The 22,031-nt window shown below is 35.4% G+C and overlaps 1 protein-coding gene and 1 pseudogene across 1 annotated transcript; both read left to right on the top strand.

Moving 5' to 3' along the window:
* Nucleotides 1–438: 438 nt before the first annotated feature.
* On the top strand, nt 439–2,066 carry LOC137733696 (protein ORANGE, chloroplastic-like). Its single transcript, XM_068472857.1, has 5 exons — nt 439–804; nt 1,016–1,145; nt 1,255–1,371; nt 1,522–1,608; nt 1,837–2,066. Exons 2-5 carry the CDS (start codon nt 1,077–1,079, stop codon nt 1,900–1,902), a joined length of 339 nt encoding a protein of 112 aa, XP_068328958.1. The 5' UTR covers nt 439–804; nt 1,016–1,076; the 3' UTR covers nt 1,903–2,066.
* Nucleotides 2,067–14,976: 12,910 nt separating this feature from the next.
* On the top strand, nt 14,977–18,719 carry LOC137733682 (disease resistance protein RPV1-like; annotated as a pseudogene).
* Nucleotides 18,720–22,031: the final 3,312 nt, after the last annotated feature.

Genomic DNA, 22,031 nt, shown 5'->3' with positions numbered 1-22,031 from the left:
TAATTCAATATAATACATTTCGGTACACACATTTAGGTACATTAATTTAATATATTACATTTCGGTGCATATATTTAGGTACATACATTTCGGTACTAACATTTAAACACATTAGTTCAATATAATACATTTCAGTACTAACATTTAGGTACATTAATTTAGTCCTTCAAGTTTGAAGAATGTTAAATAAAATTAACAAATTAGAAAACTCCCTTTTGGTAAAAAAATAATTAAAATTTGTATGTTAATAAATTTAAATATTTAATGCGAGACATTAAATAAAATGCACATTAATTATTTTGAATTAAGGATACATCAAGAAATTATAATTAATATGTAATATAATACTAAGTTTATTTTAAATTTCAAAATTCTGATTAAAGTTAAAAATCCTAGAGTTCGGAAGTTGACCTACTGTTCTGCACATGTTCGGTGCTTCAAGACATTTGTTTTGTCTCCACTTGAACCATCGCCATTTCTCAGAGAGCCTTCTTCTCTGCTTCTCTGGAATTTACCAGTGAAAGAAACCTGAAGAGAAACAGAAAGCTCTGCCTTCTGGTTTGAGAGAGAGAGAGAGATGCTCTGCTCCGGCAGACTTTTGGCCGTTTCTTTCTCCGTAAATCGGTGTTGTCCGTACAAACTGCATAGCTCCGGCTGCTCCAAATTCAGCTACGCAAGAAGCCCCATATCAACAAGCAGCTCCAGATGGCGATCCCTGGCCATGGCTTCTGAGCCCGACTCCTCCTCTTTCGCTCCGTCTGTCGATTCTGATCCCAATGCCGCCGCCGATGCAAACCCCGCCGGGTACTCCCCTCTCTCTCTCTCTCTTGGAAATTAACAGAAAATGGAAATATAAAGTTCCAAGCATTGGATTGTTACTTTGCACTGTGAAATTTATGAGATTGCAGACAGCTTACTGCTCTTTGAAAGTTTGTAACTTTATGTGAAAAACCCATGTGATTTATCCGATGTTGATGTTAATTAACCCAAAAATGATACGGAAATTGCTTTGTAGCCTGTAATTGTGCAGATTTTTTATCATAGAGGCGCCTGAAACAGTGCACGACTTTGCCACAATGGAGCTGCAGGAAATTCAAGATAATATTCGGAGTCGGCGCAACAAAATTTTCTTGCATATGGAGGAGGTGAGAGCGATTGCTAGTTGCTACCACTTTCTCAGTTTAGCATGTTTTAAATTACTCTCCAATTGCCATTAGAAATGTGTTCTTTAAGAATGAGCTTCGATATGCGTAGGTTCGCAGGCTGAGGATACAACAGCGGATTAAACACGCAGAGCTTGGAGCGGTAAATGAAGATCAAGAAAACGAACTTCCTAGTTTTCCATCATTCATTCCATTTTTGCCTCCCCTGGTAAGCTGCTGCCCCTGTGAAGACATGTATTTTCATATCCCCGACATGTTTTAGCCATATTTTGTTGTAGCCTTTTGTCGGTTCATAAAAAATTGCGAGAACTAGTGTTTGTGCAAAGTATTAATCACAAGGTGAATGCATTGCTTGCAGAGTTCGGACAACCTTAAGCAGTATTATGCTGTTTGTTATTCAATTATTGCGGGGTTTATCCTTTTCGGTGGCCTCATAGCACCCTCCGTAAGTTCTTTATGCATTAACTTCTTGTGATTAGTCCGACATTATCCTTTGCGGGGTTTATCAGTCACTCATAAACATTATTTTGTTATACTGGTCCGACAAGACGGTTTTGAATTTGCAAGTAAAAAAATGAGGAAACATGTCTAATAAGTGTAGTTTCTGCTTATAAAACATGGATTCGGGGTATGTTTCTAACTCTTTGCTGACAATTACGTTTACATCTTTCAGTTGGAGTTGAAGCTGGGAATAGGAGGCACATCGTATAAAGCAAGACATAAGGTCATCTTCAACTGAGAGGACTAAAGGTTTAAAAACTAAAAATGATCTGATTTATCGAAAATTCATCTCCAACCGATGATTAGACTATTATTCTATGGAGTCCATCAAACGATTATTGACCAAAGGGGTATCTGGCTAGTCAAATATAGATTCGCCCTTTTTGGGGATCCAGCTTCTCAGTTACAATAATTGATTTAAATTAAATGGATAAATTTGAAAACATGCAACGGTAGTTCAATTAAATTAACCAATAAATGTAATATATAAGGTTTAAAATAATAAATTATTAAGGGGTCATGTTTCGCCTTTTCGGTTAAAGACGGTATATGAATATGGCCTGACATTGTTCATTAAAAAATAATTTTTTGCAATAATATAATTTTAGACAGGGTTATGTTTAGGCTTTTGTTGGAGATGGCCTAATATGTTGGATAAAGTTCAAGTTGATATCATTTAATTTCTAGGGACACCAATTAGTCGTCGGCAGCACCATCAACTTTCTCTGTGTTAAATTGTTATACACCAGTTGATCGTTTTGTTAAATGGTTGTACACTATTTGAACGTTTGGTTTCATACCACACAAAACACGGCCAGAGATCAGTAGAGTGAATTTTCCAGGAAGAGAGGAGAAAAGGGCAAGAGTACAGTAACTCGGCAAAGGAATACAAACGTGTTTAGGGCAGGCTTTCCATCCACACACCTCATTTACCTTTTGACTTTTGAGCCTACGCTAACACTACGCGTCTCCTAGAGTGCCCAATTAATTCCGTAATTAGACTGACCTACTTACCCATGACTTTGCTCATGGCAGGAGAAAAAGAAAATAAAAGGGCAATAGCATATGGCCACTGGTGGATCCATTAAGGGGCAAGGGGGTCATCTGACCCCTCAAATTCTGAATCTCTAGTAGTATGAGTGTGATTCATACGGATTGGTAATAATCCTTGTTGTCTCATATTGCCATAGAGAAGTCTTAATATGTTTATGAGAGTTAATTCGACTTTGGTTTGGATTGAAACTATGTGTTGATAAGCTTAAGAATAGAACTTGTACAAGGATTTGTTCTTGTATTCCTTGTAGGATTATTATAGGGTAATCCAGATTTTGTAGTATAAAAACCACAAGCCCCTGCTCTCACAAAAATACGCTCTTATTGTTCCAATTACCTATAACTTGGAGAGCATCGAATTTTGCAGAGAGGAGAAGGTTGTGTGCAGGTTTTCATGGTTTCTTATCCATGAACGTGTCTGCAGGTATGTGTTGGTATAATTGCTGCAGTTCTTGCACTTATATTACATACATAATTTAAGGATTTTGATTTGGTTGATTAATCCTTGTGTTCCTGGCTAGTGTATTAATCTTTTTAAGTCTAGTTTAATCTTACATGTGGTATCAGAGCCATTGAATTTAACAACTAAATTCGATCAAAAATTGGTTCCTAAAATCTGTAAAAGAAAGAAAAAAAAAAAAAAAAAACAATAGTGAATTGGTTTGGAGGACAAATTTGTTCAATTGGTTTTAAAGACAAGTGATATGACATCGTTTAAGGTATAACTTTGGTTTAATTTTGACTGTTGGCTGCATAAAAGGCAGAAGCTAGAGAGTTTCATTATTTTTAAATTTTTACCGTTGTCAGTTTGGAAGGGGAGAAACCCGTGTTTCTCAATCTGGGGTTGAGAGAACTTTTTCATGCTTGCTTATTTGATGATAAGTAAAGTAATTTAGCAGTATACATCTCTCTTAAACATCATAATTCTGATTTTCGAAATTATTGCTTCCGCTGTGATGGTTATGATGTCTGTAGATTGAGAGAATTTTGGTTTATTAATCCTCCTTGTATTATTAGTGTAATGAATAAACTTGTATTCTGATATGCTAATTGTGTTATTAAGAACCATTGAACAAAGATCATGTTATCTGCATATTGAGAATATACGTCTAGTCCTTCATATTTATATGATCTGAGAGTTGGGTCAGATCACATATTGACGTTAACTCGCTCGTTGTTCTATTGTTTTCTCTTGTTTTATTGAAATCTGAATGAGAATTGTCCTTCTCTGGGAATTGGTGTCGACGGGATTCTGGCCGATAAATTTGGTGATGGCAATCCACATGGATGGGTCTCGAGCATTGATGGATAATTTGTTTCGTTGATTTGGAGCAGAGGAAGTGCATTTGGTTGACGAATATGGGTCCAGTGATGCATTCGGGTAATTCAATCCACTATTTCACGCATGATTAATTGTTCTCTTTATGCATGATTATAGTGTGATGAGTTAGAGCATGATGAATTAGGGCTTTTGTTATTTTGAGTATGACTGTTTATTTATATATATTGTGAACGCATGATTAAACTCGAAATCCCTATATAGATGCCAACTTGTGATTTATGTGAGATGTTTGAAATCATCTTTTGCTGCATAAAAATAAATAAATAAATAAATTAGTGTAGCATTTGGTCTATATATATACTCTTCTATTTTTAAAGAGTCTATGGTTATGATTAAAAATTGGTCTTGGTGGAGGATAAAACTTGTTCATATACAACACCTATTGTTCTCTTTTGTCTGTTTGGTGTTGGGACATATATGATGAATATCAATTTGGGATGGAATCATTTTGACTGCACGTGTACTCCATAAATTGGTATTGTCTAAATGAATGTTGGCAAGTATATATGCTTAATGACTAAGTGGTTCTAAATATTAAAGTAATGGAATTTGGATGGCATTGTTCCTATTTATGATACATAAACTAAATGCATCAGTTTTGGTTCGAGTGTCATGTAGGGAATTTCTTGCTAATTGAATATGTACATGGAGATAACATTCGTGCATATACGTTGCATATTGATGCATGCATACAATAAAATATATGAACATATGAATGAACATATATATATGTGAGATATGTTTTGGGTAGAATCGTTATTGTCCATATATGGCGGATCTGTATACATTGGTGTAATTTGGGTTTTATTTTGTAACGATCTTATTTTCATTAGTTGACCCAAATTAGATTTTGTGGCAATATATATTGATCTTAGCCTTAAAAATTTACTTGTATGATTATATATGTCAAGCTATAAATTTTGAGAATTTGCTTGTGTCATCCATATACAAGGATGATAAACAAATTAGCTTATGTGAGTTGTTGTCTATTTTTGTACAACACAAATTGACATTGCCGAATGCATATTGATTTAACTTATGAATTCATGAAGAAGCCTGTGCTTATTGTATTGTGAAAATCATGGAGTTTAAGATGCATGCTTATTATATATGTATATTTTTTATTTCATTTGTGATGCATGCTTCCGCTATTATGTTTTGGTTGAAATCACAAATACGGAGGAAGATGAACTTTGAGTTCTCCAGAAGAAATAGTGGTCTTGATTATCTCGTTTTAATCAAGACATTGTTGTGATATATATCCAGACATTATCAAAATTTGGTTGATCTTACTCGATGGATATTGAACTAGTTAGGATCAAATTGAATGCAAAAATATTGTGCTTGCTATTCTGATTTTGATCATTGTTGAAACTGGTGATTTTGGTTTTATGTGAGATAAGTTTTTCCGAATGGATTGAGACTATCTTTTGATACATAGACTATTTGCATAATGGTTTAGGTGTATATGACTGAATTGAGAATATGCAATACATTCTGCTTATGCTTAAGTGGGAGAATCATATGTTCGAATGTAAGCATAAGGCCAAGAGTATTTAGGCCGGCCATTATAATTCATTTGGATGCTTAAAACTAGTTTATGGTTTTATTGAAGCAATTATTATATCGGTTAGCATTCAAAAGGAAACGAATTTGGTTTTCATATGGATTCTGATTAGCCATTCATTGTATTGGAATGATTTTTTAGTTAATATAGTTGCTATTAACTTGTACTTAACTTGGTTGTGTTAAGCATGGCCTAGAAAAGTGGGAGCAAATTGGTTTGGTTTGGTTTTGCTTTATTGGTTCACATAATTACAAAGTGCAAATTAAGTATGTTGTGACTTTTGAGTTAATTCTACGATGTAACAGAAAAGATTCTTAAGTTCAATACTTTAAAATGCATAGGTAAGTTGTATGTGAGGTTAAGCTTTTGTTATCCAAAAGATTTGGTGATATGATAAAGCTGTTGATTGATATAATTGTGCTATTCATACAATCATGAATAATTTTATGTTGACACTCTATTGTCAAGAATGTTTGGTATTTTTTATATAAATTTTGGGTTATATGAGTAGGAGTAGACGTCTTGGTTTACTCTTGATCTTAGATATATACATTGCTATGAACATGAACTAGAATTGTGGTTTGTAAGTTAAATCTGTATTTTGTGTTGCAGAGACAATTATAAATTCATTGTTTTGGTTTATGTAAGCTGGTTGTGTCTATGTACCAGTGTGTTGAAGAATGACGTATGTGATCACCTTTATATTGAATTTGAGATGATTATTCACTGTTATGAATCATACTCAAGTGGGAGAATGGTAGAGTATGAGTGTGATTCATACGGTTTGGTAATAATCCTTGTTGTCTCAGATTGCTATAAAGAAGTCTTAATATGTTTATGAGAGTTAATTCGACTTTGGTTTGGATTGAAACTCTGTGTTGATAAGCTTAAGATTAGAACTCGTACAAGGATTTGTTCTTGTATTCCTTGTAGGATTATTATAGGGTAATCCATATTTTGTAGTATAAAAACCACGAGCCCCTGCTCTCACAAAAACACGCTCTTATTGTTCCAATTATCTATAACTTGGAGAGCATTGAGTTTTGCAAAGAGGAGAAGGTTGTGTGCAGGTTTTCATGGCTTCTTATCCATGAACGTGTCTGCAGGTATGTGTTGGTATAATTGCTGCAGTTCTTGCACTTATATTACATACATAATTTAAGGATTGTGATTTGGTTGATTAATCCTTGTGTTCTTGGCTAGTGTATTAATCTTTTAAGTCTAGTTTAATCTTACACATAGATAACTTGGGGGCTGCCTTTTTGAAGGTTGGAATTGCCCTTCAACATGCCCTCTAACTATTTGATAACATGCCTTAATGAAGAGTTGCTGTTCTTATTATATTTTAAAAAAAAATATCAAATTGGGCATTATATTCTTGCTGTATATGTGTTCAAGTGGTGAATTTTCTCAATTGAAAGGAATCGATAGTCTTGCAAATATAAAATGGTGGAGATGGGGAGGAACATAGTATATAATCATGTGTGTTACTAATTACATTGGTTTTGATTCTACCGGTTCCTACTACTTCAATGGAGAGAGCTTTTTCTGCTATAAATATTGTGAAAGTTCAATGTGTAATCTAATGGGGGTTGAGTAATAGCATCTTGATTTATACTGAAAACATGTTGTGGACAATTATAACTTATATTGTTATTTGTTCTATAAATTATGAATGATAAAACTATGATTTAATTTTTAGGGTTATCATATATCTAGGAAATGTTGTGAACTTCTAAATATGACGCTTTGAATAATTTTTCTTGAATCCACCATTGCATATGGGTTTACCCATGACCTCCACTGCTCATGGTTTCACTCACCTTGGCAATGGCACGACTTCACTCACATTTGGGAACGGCATGGCTTCCCTCACGGACCAAAAAAGAAAAGAGAAGGGCAATGGCATCGTATAAATACATATAATATCACCAATTTCAATTTTCATAGGTGTCGATCTTCTCCTTCAAGTCATCTTGGAGAACCACTTGCCGGATTGAGAAATATTTATTCCTGAGGACAAGATAAAGAAACTCTAATGTTTAAAATTTCTGCGATGAAAACATTAAAAAAATAAAAAATAATAATACTTGGAGTGGAATTTTTTCCCGAAAATCCCGAACCGTCCTGAAATTTAACTAAAAAATGCCCGAACTGAATTTCCCGAAAAATTCGGTACTCGAAATCGAATCCATCCAGAAAGTTTCCGTTTGGGATTCGGCCACAATTTTGAAAGCGTTTGGTAATCCTGAACTAAACCGAATATTTTATATATATATATATATATTTATTTATTTATAATTTATAATTAGAAATTACTTGGACTGTTGGATTGGTTTTAAGATCTAATCCAACCGTCCATTGAGTTAGGTCATTTGTTATCCTCACAAGCTCTCTCAATCGCTCACTCTCTCAATCTCCCGAATGCTGCTCGTGCTCCCACTGCTCGCTCCTCCATCGATTCGAGTCTTGCTGCTCCTCCATTGAGTCACGCCGTTCCTCCCATACTCTGTCCACTTCAACGGTGCTCATCCAGCCGAACACACACACAGAGACACAGGAAAAGGAGAATCCGAGACCAATTGAGTCCCAAAATCCAGGTAAGGGTTCTGATTTTCACTGGGTTTTTGTTCTTTAGTGTTTAGGGTCATATTTCATGTTAATTAACTTGATTTCTTAGTATTTTGTCGAATGTGTGAGGGTTTGAGGACTGTGGGTTTCGAATTGGGGTGGGTGCAGCGCAGGACCTGCATGCCTTTGGGAGGGTGGGTGCACGAATTTGTGGGATCATTCAGATTAAGATTAGGGTGGGTGGGGTGCGCGAATTTGTATATGCATTTATTTTCATATAAGGTGCAGCGTGCATATAAGGTGCTCCAATGTGAAATTATGATCTGCATAAGTTATAACGTGTCCAAAGCCACTAGGAATAGCCTAGTGGTGAGGGTTTTGGTGAGGGCGTGGGTAAGGGGTAGTTCTAGGTCCCAGGTTCGAAACCTGGTGTGTGTGTGTGTGTGTAGGTTGGGGTGAAAAAAAAAAAAAAAAAAAAAAAAAAAAAAGGTCATAACGTGTCCATGATGTGCTTAGATTAGTTGCTTGTTTTGCAGGAAGCTCACCATTCTTCTACCTTCAGTTTGCATATGCCTATAGAGGTCTAGTTCATGTGATTTTATTGTTTTACCAGGAGGTGGTTTCTGTGGTAAGAAGGAATCTGGACAGCTTCGTTTTGGAGGACGAGAAAAACCATTTCGAGCTCCCCTGTATCCCTAACTTTTTAATTATGTAATATATTTCGTAAACTTGCGGTGAATTGGATGTACCGACTCTTTACCTTTTAGTTATCTTGGTAACCAGGCGCCCAATCCCGCATGACGAGCTGGAGAGACATGGGATCCCACCTCCACCAGAAGGAAGATACATGTCACCCTATCAGGTATTGTTTTTCTTTTGGTCCCATTAGCCATGTATTTTCCTCCCTGATTTCTGCAGCCTATGGCCAGTAGCAGTTGCTCAAATCAGTTTAGATCATTTAGGGTGGGTGGGTGTGGGGGGTTTCGGATTACGGTGGGAAAATAGTCACAGACATGGCAATGTGAAGTGGCATTTAGCTATGGAATTTACAACTAATATATTGTGATTCAAGTGGCCCATATGTCTTGCTTTTGGTTTGTAACTTAATCTAAATTCATTCGGAAGTTTGGTTTGTAAACCTTAACTTATTTCATTTTGGTTGCATGCACTTTTAATTAACTAGTTTGGTAGACAATTGTGAACTTAAGCTTAACTTGTTAGTCGTTGCTTGCTTGGTATGAAAATTGAAATTATGAGATGAGATTGTGGTGAACTTTGATTGATTTGAATTTATGTGATTGTGAAATAGGTGGGCTATGGGCAGTGGGCTGTAAGCTTGCAATTGTTAATTTTTTTTTCTTTTCTTGAAAAATGAGTGGGCTTACTGTTTGAAGAACTTAAAATTGTAAAAAGTTTAAAAAGCCCAACATTTTGGGCTTCAAGGCCCAATCCCGAAGTGACTTGAAAATCCCAAAACAATTTCGGGAATCCCAAATTTCAGGAAGTGAACAGTTTCGGTTCGGTTTTGGGATATAAAATCTCATCCCGACATGTTTTGGTTTGGGATTCGGGTAGGAGGTTTCGATTCGGGATCCCAACCCGAACCAACCCTACCTCATACAAGAGAAACTTTTAAGTTTAGGCTAAAATCGACCAATATTGTTGCTATTTTTGACACATCTGTAAACTATCAGAGAAATTCATATATTTCGTCCAAACCAATGTTAGACAATTCCTAAAGTTTCATTTTAAATTTTCATCATGTCGATCAAAAACAACCAATATCAATATTTTATATATCCGTAGACATTCCACAAATTTGCATATTGATATTTTCATTGATATTGATATATTAAACACTGAACAACTCACAATGTATTTTTTAGATGAGGGAGGTTGGAAGAAGAAAAATTAACCACGAAACATTAGTTATAAATTTTTTGTGTTGTTGGAAAGCATGAAAATTATTATTTAAGTTTGAGAGTGTCTCTCTAAACTACAAGTCACTGGTGCATTTTTTCTCGCTACCATATTTATTATTATTATACCAATAGTCACCAGATTCATATGGCTATTGAGGAGTAAGCAATGATCTTCTTAAGATCGATTTGTCTTGAAGTGGTCAAGGAAGTATATATTATAGCAATCGCGCTTCAATCAAAATTTGTATTTGTCCACTTCACAAATTTCAAAACTTAAACTGATCCAATGACAAAATTAAGCGGTGAGCATCATCATTCCCCACAAATCAGATAACCACATTATGTGCACTAATTGTTTATCGAGTATGGGCACTGCACAACGTAAGTAGTACATCTAAATTGCTTATTTCATCATAATCTATCAAGTCGTCCTGTGTGGCTCACTACAAAAAGTCTTACGATTAAGAGTTTTCATCCAGGTTCGAATCTTGGCTCTTATTTTTCTGATATATACATTTCTTAACCATTTATTTATTTATGTATGAAAAGGACATGGATTCCTGTATTTCTAAGAATTGTCATTGTTTAAAATATTAATATTGGTGAAAATATCAAAATATGCGCTGCGTCGAACAAAATTTGATATTTTCAGACAAAATTAAAAATTTCTCCACTATTTAACTGATATATCGAAAATATCAACAAAGTCTATCATTTTAATTGAAATTTAAAAATTTTCAGTTTCTTGAAATATCAAGATTTGAAACACTGACACCTTCTTACATTTTACCCAAAAAATGAAAAATAAAATAAAGCTCGTTGTTCCAGGAAGGCCTCAGATACATATGATTTTGTCATTATCTCAATAAAATGAGATAATCAAGCAATGTAGGCAAAATATGTTTTGATCATCACCGGCCTTACCCAACAAAATTGCAAAAAAACCATACACTTTGATTTTATTTTTCGGATAAAAAACCAAGCTGAAAATCTGAAATATGAATAGCAAGGATAAAGGAAATTGCTCAAATAATTAAGTAAATAAATAAAAAAGAAACAGAGGCGATGGTGCAAAAAGATGGAGCAGTTGGAAAGGTTTCTCCGACGGAGAAGCAACTGGGAATCCCATCGCCTCTGCGAGGGATTAGTGTGTGAAAGGGAAGAGAAAGGAGCATTTGGGTGCCTCCTGCGGCGGATGTGGAAGGGATTTATAGGGCCGAGGTTTTGCTAGGGTTTTGTAAAAGAGAGGGAGTGTGAGCCGCATCCGAACTTCGGAACCCGACCTGATATGCAGAATCCGGAGGCATGAGCTAATGTGCACAATACCTTGGTATTCCCTATTTGGTTGTATCTCTTTCCTTGTGTGACTAATTCTGTCATGACATAATGTAATGTACAATTTATTAAGTGTGATGCATTCAAATGGGATTTTGAAAATTTTTAATTTTTTTTAATGAATCTAAATGTATACAATAGAATTTTAAATGATTATCTAAAATTTAAAGTATTCAATAAAAATTTTAAGATAGTTTATTAAAATATTTAGAAATCCGGTTGTATTCAATTACAATTTTAAAGAAGTTTACAACATTCAACGTGTATTCAATTAGAAATTAATTTAAAAGATTTTGAAAAAATTAAGGAATCCAATTGGAGAGATTTCGTAATTGCTAGCACCAATCTGTATTTTCATTTGCAATAACCAGGAGTAAAAACTGCAGTTTTGTAAGCTCGCTCTTGTGATTCTGTAACATGCAGGGGACAAGTATCTAAACTAGCTGCAACATATCGGACTGAGTTTGGAGGCTTGGCGTCAAAGGATGGAGTTCACAGGGTAATTACTTTGTGCTAGAAGTTTAATCCTAATGCGCATTTTGCAATAGTTCTTAGCAGTGGAGCCTAAATATGGTTAATTTGGGTCTATTATATGCTCCACCTCTTTATGTAACTTATTTTTTCTGTTATTAATAAAATTCCTCTTTGTACCGTCGAATTTAGAAAAAAATGATCCACCCCCATATCCCTCCTTGAAATTCCTAAAAATTATATTAGAACACCACTTAATAGTTGATACAACGATCGAGTAGATCATGATCCTAAATTCAAATCTTGTAAATAGTAGTCATTTACCGCCAATCTTGCATAACTGTTTTTAATTATCCTTTCACATTTGGTTCTTTTCTCTAATCACTTTTGTTTATTGTGTGGTTATTACTATGCTACTTCTTGAATGCTTCTAGATTTCAACCTAAGAAGTCATTGTTATAATATATTGGATAGTTCGTTCTTTCTTGTTCGTTTATTTCCTTTTTTCCTTTCTTTTTCATTGCACCTTCCCGGCCGGCGGTATGTCGTTTCGCTGCAAACATTATTATATTATAAACTTTTTGTTTTTGTGGACTGAAGGAGCTTGACTTGGGTTTAGGTATTCCAGTACCATCCGTTCGTCAACACATATACAACCATTGCCATTTTTTCATACATATATCTCCCCTTACACACTTTATGTTATACTGAGTGTAGCTTATATTGAAGTTACCATTTACAATGGGGATATTTATATCATAGACAAGAACCACTAGGACTTGGAATTGACTGAAGCAACGGAGAAGCTAGAAATTGTTGGAAGAGGCACGAAATTTATAAGGGTAAAAAATTCCAAAACATGTAGACATCCAAATTCTTTTAGATATTAGACAATATTAGACAATATTATTGTGTAATGATTGTTGACATGTTACTTCTCAGATGCTTCCATGTTTCAACCTAAAATAACGCATCATTGGTAGTTGAATAGCTGTAATCACCGCTAAGAAATCATTGTTATAATCTATTTGATAATCTTTGTCATTTCGTGTTCGTTTCTTTCCTCTTTTCCTCTCTTTCACTGCACCTTCCTGGCCGGCGGTATGTCGTTTCTCCAGTCTATATGCAAACATTATTGTATTCTAAACTTTTGTTTTTGTGGACTAAAGGAGCTTGACTTGGGTTTAGGTATTCCAGTATCATCCGTTCGGCAATACAAACACAACCACTGCCATTTTTCATGCATTTATATTCTCTATACAAACTTTTTGTTAGACTGAGTGTAGCTTATATTGAAGTCACCGTTTACAGTAGGGATATTGATATCATGGACAAGAACCACTAGGACTTGGAGTTGACTAAAGTAGTGGCAAAGCTAGGAATTGTCGGGAGAGGCGCAAAATTTAGAAGGGTAAAGGTTTTCCAAAAAAATGTAGACATCCAAATTCTTTTAGATATGAGAAAATATTAATGTCATTCATAATTTATTAACACAAACAAGTTACAATTGTTGTCAGCGAAGTTTTATGCTATGAAAACATCGCATATATAGATTTATTATCAATAAAAGCAAAAATATCTCTCTCATTGCAAACAAGCCTGCTATCGCTCAACCATTAATCTTCTATTTTGTTACACAATGGTATTTTTATTCATAGCAGAAAATGTTCTCTCCATCGAGCGGTCACAACCGGTAACACAAAAGCCAATATAAAACTCCATAGGGTGAGAACCCTATTGTTGTAGTGTGGCTGCCACCACTGTAAATCCTTCACTGTATTATTATTATTTTTTTTTTTTGCGTGAATTAATTTCAATGTGTGTTTTTACTAATGCTTTTGAATAAACAGATTTCTGTAATAGTTAGCCTCCTCTGCTTCTTGCTGTGACCTTCTAGCTAGCGTCAACTGTAGAACACGAGCGAAACAACAATGTGTAGTGAAGACGTAGATTATACAAATTCAAATCTAGTCAATATTTTTATTTTCATAAGCAATTTTCGGAGTTCTAGTAGTTTTGTAGCTAAAAGCAAATATATCAAAGATTTCGGAGTACCGTTACTACCATGACATCAAATTAAATGCCAAACAGCCATTAATCGCTCGTTTGCCGTCCATGATATCATTGGATATACCACATACTCAATGACAGAGCTAAAAATTTTTCACCGGGTGGGCTAGCTTAAAGATTTAAATCTTTATAAACAAAGAAACTTGATCCTGTATTTTTCAAAGTATCTGCTAACTTAAGAAAATTTTTACTATGTAAGCCAAGGATTTTCGTTATTAAACAAATACGTGTTAAAATTCAAACAAATCCAAACTTGTAAATGTATAAAAAGCGGTGAGAAAAAGGATGTAAGAAAAAGAAACGGTTTGTAAACTGTATTGTATAATTTTATATAATTAAACCGAGAGAATTCGGATTAAAAATTAAATATATAATGGACTACATTATAAAATTAATAAAAATTACATGTAAAATTTTATTTTTCATTGAAAACTACCTGGGCTATAGCCCACGGTAGCCCTTAATGTGGCTCTGCTGCTGCACATACTGAGATGCTTATACTTAACCGGAAATATTTCTAATCACTCTGCTCACTTTTCGTGTGAATAGAAAGATCGAGATATATTTCCGGCTTACAAATAACTAAATAAGTTGTTGGGTAGGCAAGAGTGGGAACCAAAGCAATGTAAGCAGATTCGTTTCACACTGAAAAGCTGCTAAACCATCCTTTCTTAGCATTTTCTTGGGTCGAAACCAAACCAAAGTAAGCAGATTCGTTTCACACTGAAACTTCATATGTCCATAACTGGAAGAATATTTTTATATTTTGAAGTCAATTTTGCCTAAACGAAAATTATTTTCATTAAATTTCCTGGAAGAAGATGTGAAAACACATAAAGCATAATTTTCTTTGTCCTCGTTGACTTCGTATCGATCAGACCTGTTTTTTTGGTGATTCAATTTATAGATCAATCGAGTATTTCTGTTCTTACATTACCCTTAGTCTTAGCTGCTCAATCATCGCTGACCAGGAGCGACCGATTAATGGCTGCTTCTTCTTCTTCTTCTTTATCTGGCCTTGGTTGGAAATACGATGTGTTCATCAATTTTAGAGGGGAAGACACTCGCAAGGGCTTCGTCAGCCATCTATACAGAGCTCTGTGTCGGAAACCAATCAACGCCTTCATTGACGCCGAAAAGCTCAGAAAAGGCGACCACCTTTCCGAGCTCCTGACAGCGATTCGAGGGTCAAGGCTTTCGCTTGTAGTTTTCTCTCAAAACTATGCTTCTTCCACTTGGTGCTTGAAAGAACTCGTGCAAATCCTGGAATGCAAGGATACAAATAACCAGATTGTACTCCCCATTTTCCATGAAGTTGATCCGTCTGATGTTCGTAAACTCAAGAAAAGTTTCGCGGAAGCTTTTGCTCAGCACGATCACGATTCTAATGCCGAAATGGAAGAGGTTCGGAGCTGGAGATCCGCTCTTACTACTGCCACCAGTTTAACCGGCTGGGATTCGCGAAACTACGAGTAAATTCTAATTTGTTTTAGTTTCCTTTTAATTTTTGTGATTTTTGTGACGTTTAGGGGTAAATTTGATAAATAAATAGTTTTTGGTTTTAATTCCTTTTTTTTTTTCTTTTTTTTTTGAAAAAAAACTAACTGATGAAAATGACCCATTAATTATTCTTTGGTGTTGTTATTATATTGTTTTTAAAATATTTTGACAGGGATGATGCAAAGCTTATTGAGGAAATTGTAGAAGATGTTTATAGGAAATTGATCCACATCTCATCATCAAGAAGGAAAGAGAATGGCTTGGTTGAAATGGATTCTCATATGCATGAAATGCATTTATTATTACATCCTTCCGGAGTTGAAACGAATGACGTTCGTATTGTTGGAATATGGGGTATGGGTGGTTTAGGCAAAACAACCATTGCTAGAGCTGTTTATGATGAAATCACTTGTCAATTTGAAGCTTGTTGCTTTCTTAAAAATGTCAAGGAGGGTTTCATGAAGCACGGCGAACTACATATGCAGACACAACTTCTATCTAGTGTCTCGGACAACAAGGTGGGGAGATCTGACATATTGAATAAAGGTTTTCAGGTGATGTTAAAAAGCCTTGGTCAGAGAAAAGTTCTTATTGTTGTTGATGATGTGGACAAATTAGAACAAATTGAAGCTTTACTTGGAGAGGAACATTCCTTTGGTGGTGGAAGTAGAATTATTTTAACAACTAGAGATTCACAATTACTAACCATAGCTGATGTGATATATAATCCCAAGATTCTGAGTGATTCTGGAGCTCTAAAACTCTTTAGGCAGCACGCCTTCGGAAAAAACCAACCCACCAGAGATTATGATGATCTCTCGAATCGTGTCGTAGAATATGCTCAAGGCCTGCCTTTAGCACTCAAAGTCTTGGGAGCTTTTCTTCTTAAAAAAACTATACTCGAGTGGGAAGATGAGCTAGAAAAAATAAGGAAAATCTCGCAAAGGGGAATTCATGATGTGCTTAAATCAAGCTTCGATGGACTAGATGACACAGAGAAGGACATCTTTCTAGATATTGCATGTTTCTTAAAAGGGATGAAGAAAGACTATGCAACCGAAATTCTGAACAGCTGTGGTTTCCATCCTCATACAGGAATAAGAGTTCTAATCGATCGAGCTCTCATAACTGTCTCAGGGGAAGGGGAACTGGAGATGCATGATTCATTAGAGGAAATGGGTCGGGAAATCATCCGCCAAGAAAATATCAAAGAGCCTGGGAGACGAAGTAGGCTGTGGAGTTATGAAGATGTTCATCACATGCTAACTCAAAATACAGTGAGAAATCTTTTTCTTCTGCAATTGTTAGTAGAAAGCTTCAACTTTTGATCAAAATCAATTTCTTAGGCCCGTTTGATAACCATTTTTGTTTTTTATTTCAATTTTTAGTTTTCTTTGTTTTAATAATTGAAAATTGAAAACAATTAAACTCAAAACAAAATGATTATCAAACGGCTCCTTAAGAAACAAACATTAATTTCATAATCTAAACTAAGGTTCTCTGTATTTTCCTTTACTTTGATTTGCATAGGCTACAAAAGCAGTTGAAAGCATAATCATGGATTTCTCTTATTCAGACTGGGTATACTTAAATGCTGAAGCTTTTGTTAGTATGACTCAACTAAGACTTCTCAAGATCAGTCATAAGGACTCCCTTGTTAATCATGATTGCTGCAAACATCACCTGACTGGGCCCTTTAAGTTACTTAACTTGAGGTATCTCTCCTAGTTTGAATTCCCTCTCAAATCTTTGCCATCCAACTTTCAATTCAAAAATCTTGTTGAACTTGACATGCAATATAGTCTCATTGACCGACTTTGGGAAGGAACCCAGGTATGTACAATCATTTACGTGTATTTGTTTCTTTTAAATGTTTGGGTTTTGAGCGAGATGTCTTATTAAGTAATGCATGTTTTCCTAAATGTTTTAACAGACGCTGGAAAAGTTGAAATTCATCAATTTAAGTGGTTGTCAATACCTTAAAGAAACCCCTGACTTCACAAATGTGCCAAATCTTGAAAGGCTAATTCTTCAAAGTTGTATAAGATTAGTTGAGGTTCACCCGTCTATTTCGACTCTTACAAACCTTGTTTTATTGAATCTAAAAAAGTGCAAAAAACTTAAGATTCTACCCAGTACCATTCGTATGAAATCTCTCAAAACCTTTAATCTTTCTAGCTGCCGGAGTCTTGAGATGTTTCCAGAGATTTTAGAAGTGATTGAGGGGTTAGAAGTGCTTGATTTATCTAGGTCAAGAATTGAAGAACTGTCATCGTCAATTAATAATCTCACGGGGTTGAGTCATTTGGACCTTAATTTTTGCGGGGAACTTAAGTGTCTTCCAAGCATCATTTGTATGAAATCTCTCAAAACCATTGATCTTTCTTTTTGCTTGAGTCTTGAGATGTTTCCAGAGATTTCAGAAGGTATGGATAAGTTAGAAGAGCTTAATTTATCCTTCTCAAAAATTAAAGAATTACCCCCATCAATCTATAATCTCACAGGATTGAGTCATTTGAACCTAGAACATTGCTATGAATTTAAAAGTCTTCCAAGCAGCATTTGTCAGCTCAAGTCCCTTGTCCGGCTCTCTCTTTCCGGTTGTACAAAATTTGAGGTGTTTCCAAGTATTGAAGAAAATATGGAAGGATTAAGAGAGCTTTTCTTGGATGGAACATCTATCAAAGAGCTTTCCCCCTGGATTGAACGGCTTACGGGGCTTCAGTATTTAAGTCTGAGAAACTGCTATAGCCTTGTACATCTTCCCGACACACTCTGTAATTTGGCACACCTTATCACAGACACATAGCTCCGTCCTGGCCTAAGTCCCTCTCCACCCCAACCCCCCAATTTCTAGGTAATCAAAATTCAAACCCTATTTTTGATTCGGAATTAAAATTCGAAATTTGGGAAATTTTATTATCTGAATAAAGAAATAATTATCAGAGGTTTTGGGTACTCTGTGCTGATTAAACACATGGATACGAAGCTCTGTTTTGAAGCAATCAATCGGACACTGCGGCTTTGGTGGGAATTGGGGTGGTCAGAAGGCTAGCCACGGCCGCATATTTTGAAATCCCAAGAGGTGGCATTTTCCAAGGAGAGGTACATAACTCCACCGCCGGATTCTTTTGATTTGTGCTTGTGCAGAAACTGTGAAGATATTGGTATGTCAATTCCCGTTGCTGACTTGCTAATGCCACCGGTGCTCCTCCAATTTGGGTGAAAGGTAGTTTGCATTTCCTTTTATCTTAACGTTTCTGTATCTGCAAATTACAACGAACAAACTCTGTACAATGCAATGTGGGGCATAATGATGGATTTTCAATTGCTTGTCGTATGAATCGTCAGCAAACTCTGCATTCATCAGTAAAACCTTGGTATTCAATACAACGAACAAGAGCTGCTATGCAGCCTTTCAAGTTTTACAGAAAATTGCGTAGTTGACATCCCTCTTGCCTTAACAAATACAATGGAGAAGTTACAACTGAAACTGTTAAAAGTTTTCCACCAATCTTTGTGCACCATTGATAGTGATGCCAGTTTTAGTTGCATGCTCACATAAAATCTGCCAAAAATATACATACGTCAATTTTAAATCCCTGTGTGCACCATTTATTCTGCTAACGTGTTTGATTTTTAAGTTACTTTTGTTGGAAAAATTTGATCTTGATGTGTGGCACACACTTTTTCCAGGGAAGATACATGAGATTGTATCGTCTGGAATTAGCAGTCTAAAAGGGCACATCAAGAGGAGGAATAAATAAGAGCCTCAACGGTTTCATCTCCCTCTTTGGAAGAATGTCCCTTGTACCAACTAATGCTAAAGCTGTAGACGCTAGAATTGAATGGTTCTGGTAGATATTTCTAGCATCTGTATATATACTGTTTGGAGAAGGACGTTATCGCGATTCAGGGCCGGCCCTGGCCCAGTGCAAACAGTGCACTTGTCCAGGGCCGAAATTGTTTTGGGGAACTTCTTCCTTCGCTAATTGCAACAGCAGCTACCAGAGCCTTTCTTCCAGACCAGTGCCCTTTGGTAGCAGCTTTCCTTATCAGCCTCTTGACCTCCGAAATCGCTGCAGAAATTGCCCAAAACTCGACTAAACTCTACAGAATTGGTCGCTGTCGTTCACCGCTGCAGTCCTTTGTGCGCAGCTCATTGAGCTTTCTGGGTACTCTTGCTCTGAGCACACAGTGAGTACTATACTAATATTTCCCTAAAAAATGCCCATTTATATGTTTAATTGCTAAATTTGTGATTAAAGTGAGTAACTTTGAGATACCGAGATTGTTAAATTGACTGCTGCTTATTTTCCAAATTCAGACGAAAGATGGGTACTTCCTGACTTTGAGATGTGAAGGACTAATAGGAGTCGTGTTTGTTAGTGAAGTTTCTGTACGGTTGAGATGTGAAGGACTAATGAGATTGCTCTGGTGGGGAGTGTTCCCCGTAACTGATACGTGAGTAAAATATTGATTCTCTGTACGCCTGATTAGTGAAAAGCCTTACTTTCATAGCTCCTTACATTTTTTCCAAAGTTGATTATTTCAAATTCTGAATGTATAGCTCACTATTTGGTGCCCCCTGATCTGAAGTTTTCAGATTCTGTTGAAATTTCCTTTCTTGAAACTAACTATTGTGTAAATTGATGAACATCCATCGGATACATTTTAAATTAGGCTCTAATGTTCTTCAAACTCAATTGTAATTGCTTACTGGCTTTTCTTAATCTTAACCAGGTGATGCATGGTTCTTAAATTCTCCAGAAGAACCGCTGGAATTCGTCCTTGCAGATCAAGGTTTCAGTGTATGGGTAGGGAATGTGCGTGGAACACGTTGGAGTCATGGACACACATCCTTATCGGAAAACAATAAGATTTATGCTTTACTGTTGGATTTTTGGAATTGGAGTTGGCAGGAATTGGCTCTATTTGATCCACCAGAAATGATGCGTTGCAGATATTCGACAACAAGCTCTGAAGTCTTTGTTGCTGGACATTCACAGGTCTTACACCTCTTCATCTACTTCACATCTCCTTCCCTTCCTGCTACTGTTGGTGTTTACTCAATTTATTCATGTTATCAGGGAACAATCATGTCTTTAGCTGCTCTCATCCAGCCGGATATGGCAGAACTGGTTGAAGCTGCCGCTCGTTTGTACATTATATGCAGCGAATGGGGCGTTAATATGTGATAGCCATGTGGACTGCTTGGAGCGGTTGTATATGATTTTGCTTTGTCCACCACCACACCACCCCCCCCCCACCCCCCGCGCCCGCGGTCGGGGTTGTATGTTTTTTCTTCAAGTAATATAATACAGGCGTGAGGTCTAGCCTCCCAGTTTCGATCGGGTTCCAGCCCTCTTTAAATATTTGTTTTTAATTTATGTCGTAGTGGAAAAAGGCACATTTTGAGTGTTCGCGCGCACCAAAAAATTCAGTACCACCTCGGGTGGTCTAATATCTTAGTGGATAGATGTTAGGTTTATACTCATGCTTCTCGAGTTCAAAACTCCTCTTTCCATAATGTAAATGGTTTTGAAATCTCTCTTTAACAATGGAAATTTTCTTTTAAAAAAAATGTATGCAAATAATTTGTGTAATTTTGAATTTGTAAGAAATGAAAATAGTTAATTGAGTCACTCATTAAAATTATTAATCTCACACTTGATCATCGTATATATGAATGACATTACACACTTTTTAAAATGTTTTGAACGTGTTTAAAAATAGAGAAAATAATATTTAATAAATAACTGATTGAATCACATTATTGCTAGTCCATTTTGAGGTTAAGCCCATCCACTCCCCTTGGTGTAGATAATATCATTTGTTAAAAAAAATAAATCATTTGACAACTAATTTAATCACATTATTATCCGCATGCAAAAGACTTTTTTTATAACCGGCATTACACGCCTCTTAAGATGTTTGAACGTGTTTAAAATAGAAAAAATAATATTTAATAAAACCACTAATTAAATCACATTATAGCTAGCCCATTGTGAGACTAAGCCCGCACCCTCCCCCTTAGTATAGATAATATCGTTTATTAAAAAAAAAATCATTTGACAATTAATTTAATCACATTATTATTCGCATGCGAATGACCTTTTTTATGACCGGCATTACACGCCTCTTAAAATGTTTTGAACGTGTTTAAAAATAGAGAAATTAAATCACATTATTGTTAGCCTATTATAAGGTACTAGTTATTTTTATTTTTTTAAAAAAAGAAAACAAACCACAAAAAAAAAATCAATTATTAAAAAAATACTATTAAAATAATAAAAATACATCTGCCTTATTTGATTTATTATTTTGGGATACCTTTGAAGTTTTTTGTTTTGGGGACATTTTTATCCAAATATTTTTGTTGAAACTTGGTAACACCAAAATCACTATTCACATTTTTCCATTAGCTTTATATATAGATGAGAGTGTATCATTTTAATTTTTTATTCTATTATTAAAAATGATATTTTACACTAATATATATATATATATCAAAGAGAGAGAAAAAGGTTTAAACT

Source organism: Pyrus communis, chromosome 5 (assembly GCF_963583255.1).
Source record: "Pyrus communis chromosome 5, drPyrComm1.1, whole genome shotgun sequence".
Taxonomy (NCBI): Eukaryota; Viridiplantae; Streptophyta; class Magnoliopsida; order Rosales; family Rosaceae; genus Pyrus; species Pyrus communis.
Note: the sequence above shows the minus strand (reverse complement) of the source record. Positions and strands in the feature narration are given on the sequence as shown.